This window comes from Carassius carassius, chromosome 29, assembly GCF_963082965.1.
Source record: "Carassius carassius chromosome 29, fCarCar2.1, whole genome shotgun sequence".
In the NCBI taxonomy this organism is placed as follows: Eukaryota; Metazoa; Chordata; class Actinopteri; order Cypriniformes; family Cyprinidae; genus Carassius; species Carassius carassius.
Genome location: NC_081783.1, coordinates 30,775,412 through 30,777,911, shown reverse-complemented (window position 1 = coordinate 30,777,911; position 2,500 = coordinate 30,775,412). Strand labels below are relative to the sequence as shown.

Here is a 2,500-nt window from a genome sequence, read left to right as displayed (position 1 = left end):
ATGTGTAGAAGGTGTGTGATCAGATGTTGGTTGACTGTAGAAGACAGGACATGACTGACAGTAACTGGAGCTCTGCTCCTCTTTCAGGGTTTGGGAATGAAGTCTCCGTTCAGTCCGTTAATGAAGCTTGCAGAATATTCGTCCTCCAGTGATGAAGAAGACGAGAGGACCAGGTGATCTCCTCCTCACATGGGGTTATCAGTTATCAATAACACCTCAGATGAACAGTAACACATGACTTATTGCACAGTGTAAGTGTTTATTTCAATCTACAAGAGAACGGCTGAAAGAAAAGAGTTAAGGCTCTGCAGTAGTCCAGTGATAGTCCTGACTGAAGTAAAGTGAGGAGAGCGGTGGATGAACTCAGTAAACCTGAGTGAGGCTGTGAAGAAGAGTGAGATGAAGATGATAGAGCCATGGAGAGCACCTACAGCTGAATCACTGGGTGTCCTAACCTCATCACACGTGTTTCTGTTCATCTAGTAATGACCCGGTGTGATATTATCTCATGTGATATTGTTCATCTGAGGCTTTATGAGGACCAGAACATTTTTTAGCATCTCCTGATACAGAAAACCACTAAATTTAATACAGTGTCCTAACCTTTTCACATGACTGTACATAAAATGTTTTTACATTTTGTTATATAAAATGTTCTATGTATATAATTTTTTTATATATATATTGTGAGCTCCTGGGTGAAATTAAGTTTTAGTTGCCACTAAACAAAACCACAAGAGAGGCAGATGGAGAGTTATCTTCTTTGTTGGTGTTCACTATGTCCATTCCACACAGGGCCACCTTAAAATGGGAGACAGAGCATAGAAAAGGCAGGTCAGTAAGAAACATGTGACAAAATTCACCCGCTTTGCTCTTCAGCCAGTTGTCTTCGGTTACGTTTTCACTTGTCTAGACCATCCAGAGGCTTTAGCACCTTCTCCTCAGGCCGCTTACCCAAACTGAAGCAGAGATCCTACCTTTATGATGACCTCCTTTCGTTAGGTCTACAGGGTGGTAAGCAGGTGTAAGTACTCATGATTGATGACTTCTCCTAGCCAGGGCCTGCTCCTCTGGTTTGGGGTTTCTCCTTCCCACATTGGCTTGCCACACATTCCCCCCCTCAGCTCCGGGTTATTACCAGGAGCGACCGACCAAAGGCACTCCTCCCTCCGTGACGGGGCATCCACATTTCCTTGCAATTTTCTGCCTCGATGCTCTGCTCTGAAGCAGAAGTCCTGTAGATCCAGGAACCAATGTGTGACACGAGCATTAGAGTCCTTTGCAGTAGACATTCATTTCAGAGGAGCATTGTCCGTAATAAGGGTAAATTCTCTACTCAGCAGGTAATATCTCAGCTTTTTGAGAGCCCACCTGATGGCCAAACATTCTTTCTCAACTGTGGAATAATTGCGTTCATGTTTGAGTAACTTACGGCTGATGAACGTAATGGGATGTTCCTCTCCATTTCTTTGCTGTGATAGGACTGCTCCCAAGCCCGTCTCTGAGGCATCAGTTTGGACAATGAAAGGTTGTTGGAAGTCTGGAGTTATCAACACTGGGTTCTCACCTAGGGCCTGCTTAAGAGAGGAAAAGGCCTGTTCTACTTCAGTAGACCAGACGACATGGTGTGGTGGGTGGTTTTTGGTCAAGTCATGCAATGGAGCTGCCAGTGTTGCAAAGTTTGGGATAAACTGACGGTAATATCCAACCAGACCCAGGAATGTTTTAACCTGTTTCTTTGTTACTGGTTTTGGCTACTTGGAGATGTTGTCTGTCTTTCATTTCTGCTATCAAACATTACCACGTCCAATGGTGAACCCAAGATATTCTGCCTCTTCCAATCCTAATTTGCATTTGGTTGGGTTGGCCGTAAGGCCTGCCTCACGGAGGGCACTCGATACAGCCCGCAATCTGCTCAGGTGGGAAGACTAGTCAGCACTGTGAACCACAATGTCATCCAGGTAGGCGGCAGCATACTCCTGATGGGGTCGAAGGATCTTATCCTTCACTCTTTGGAAGGTTGGCGGTGCCCCGTGGACCCCAAACGGTAGAACCCGGTATTCAAATAACCCATCAGGAGTGGAAAATTTTCCTTGGCCTGGTCAGTTAAGGGGACCTGCCAGTACCCCTTAGTCAGGTCCAGGGTGGATACAAAGCGGGCTGGCCCCAGGCGCTCAATGAGCTCATACACTCCGGGCATTGGATAAGCATCAAATTGTGAGATTTCATCAATTTTCTAAAATCTTTCCTCCCAGGTTCTGTAACTATTTCATGGTAGACCACTGTGGTCCGTCCTGGTAGTAGGGAGAATACATATGAATGTTGGCTTACCATCTCCCGAAGGTCTTGTTTCTGGGCTGGGCTCAGGTGTGCTCCCATTTCCACTTCCACATGTTCATGGGAGCAGAGTTGGGATGACAGTGTGGACAGCAAACATTGCTCTGGCTCATACCATTTCTTGAGTAAATTTATGTGATAAATCTGGTGGACCCGGCGCCAA

The 2,500-nt window shown here is 45.8% G+C and overlaps 1 protein-coding gene across 6 annotated transcripts in view; it reads left to right on the top strand.

The window, feature by feature from the left end:
- Positions 1 to 2,500, top strand: part of LOC132110028 (traf2 and NCK-interacting protein kinase-like) — a 68,633-nt gene that overhangs the window by 27,240 nt on the left and 38,893 nt on the right. For all 6 annotated transcript variants that reach the window (XM_059516589.1, XM_059516594.1, XM_059516591.1 and 3 more), the window contains one exon: positions 88 to 173. In XM_059516589.1, coding sequence (XP_059372572.1) covers positions 88 to 173 — 86 coding nt within the window. The remainder of the gene's footprint in view (positions 1 to 87; positions 174 to 2,500) is intronic.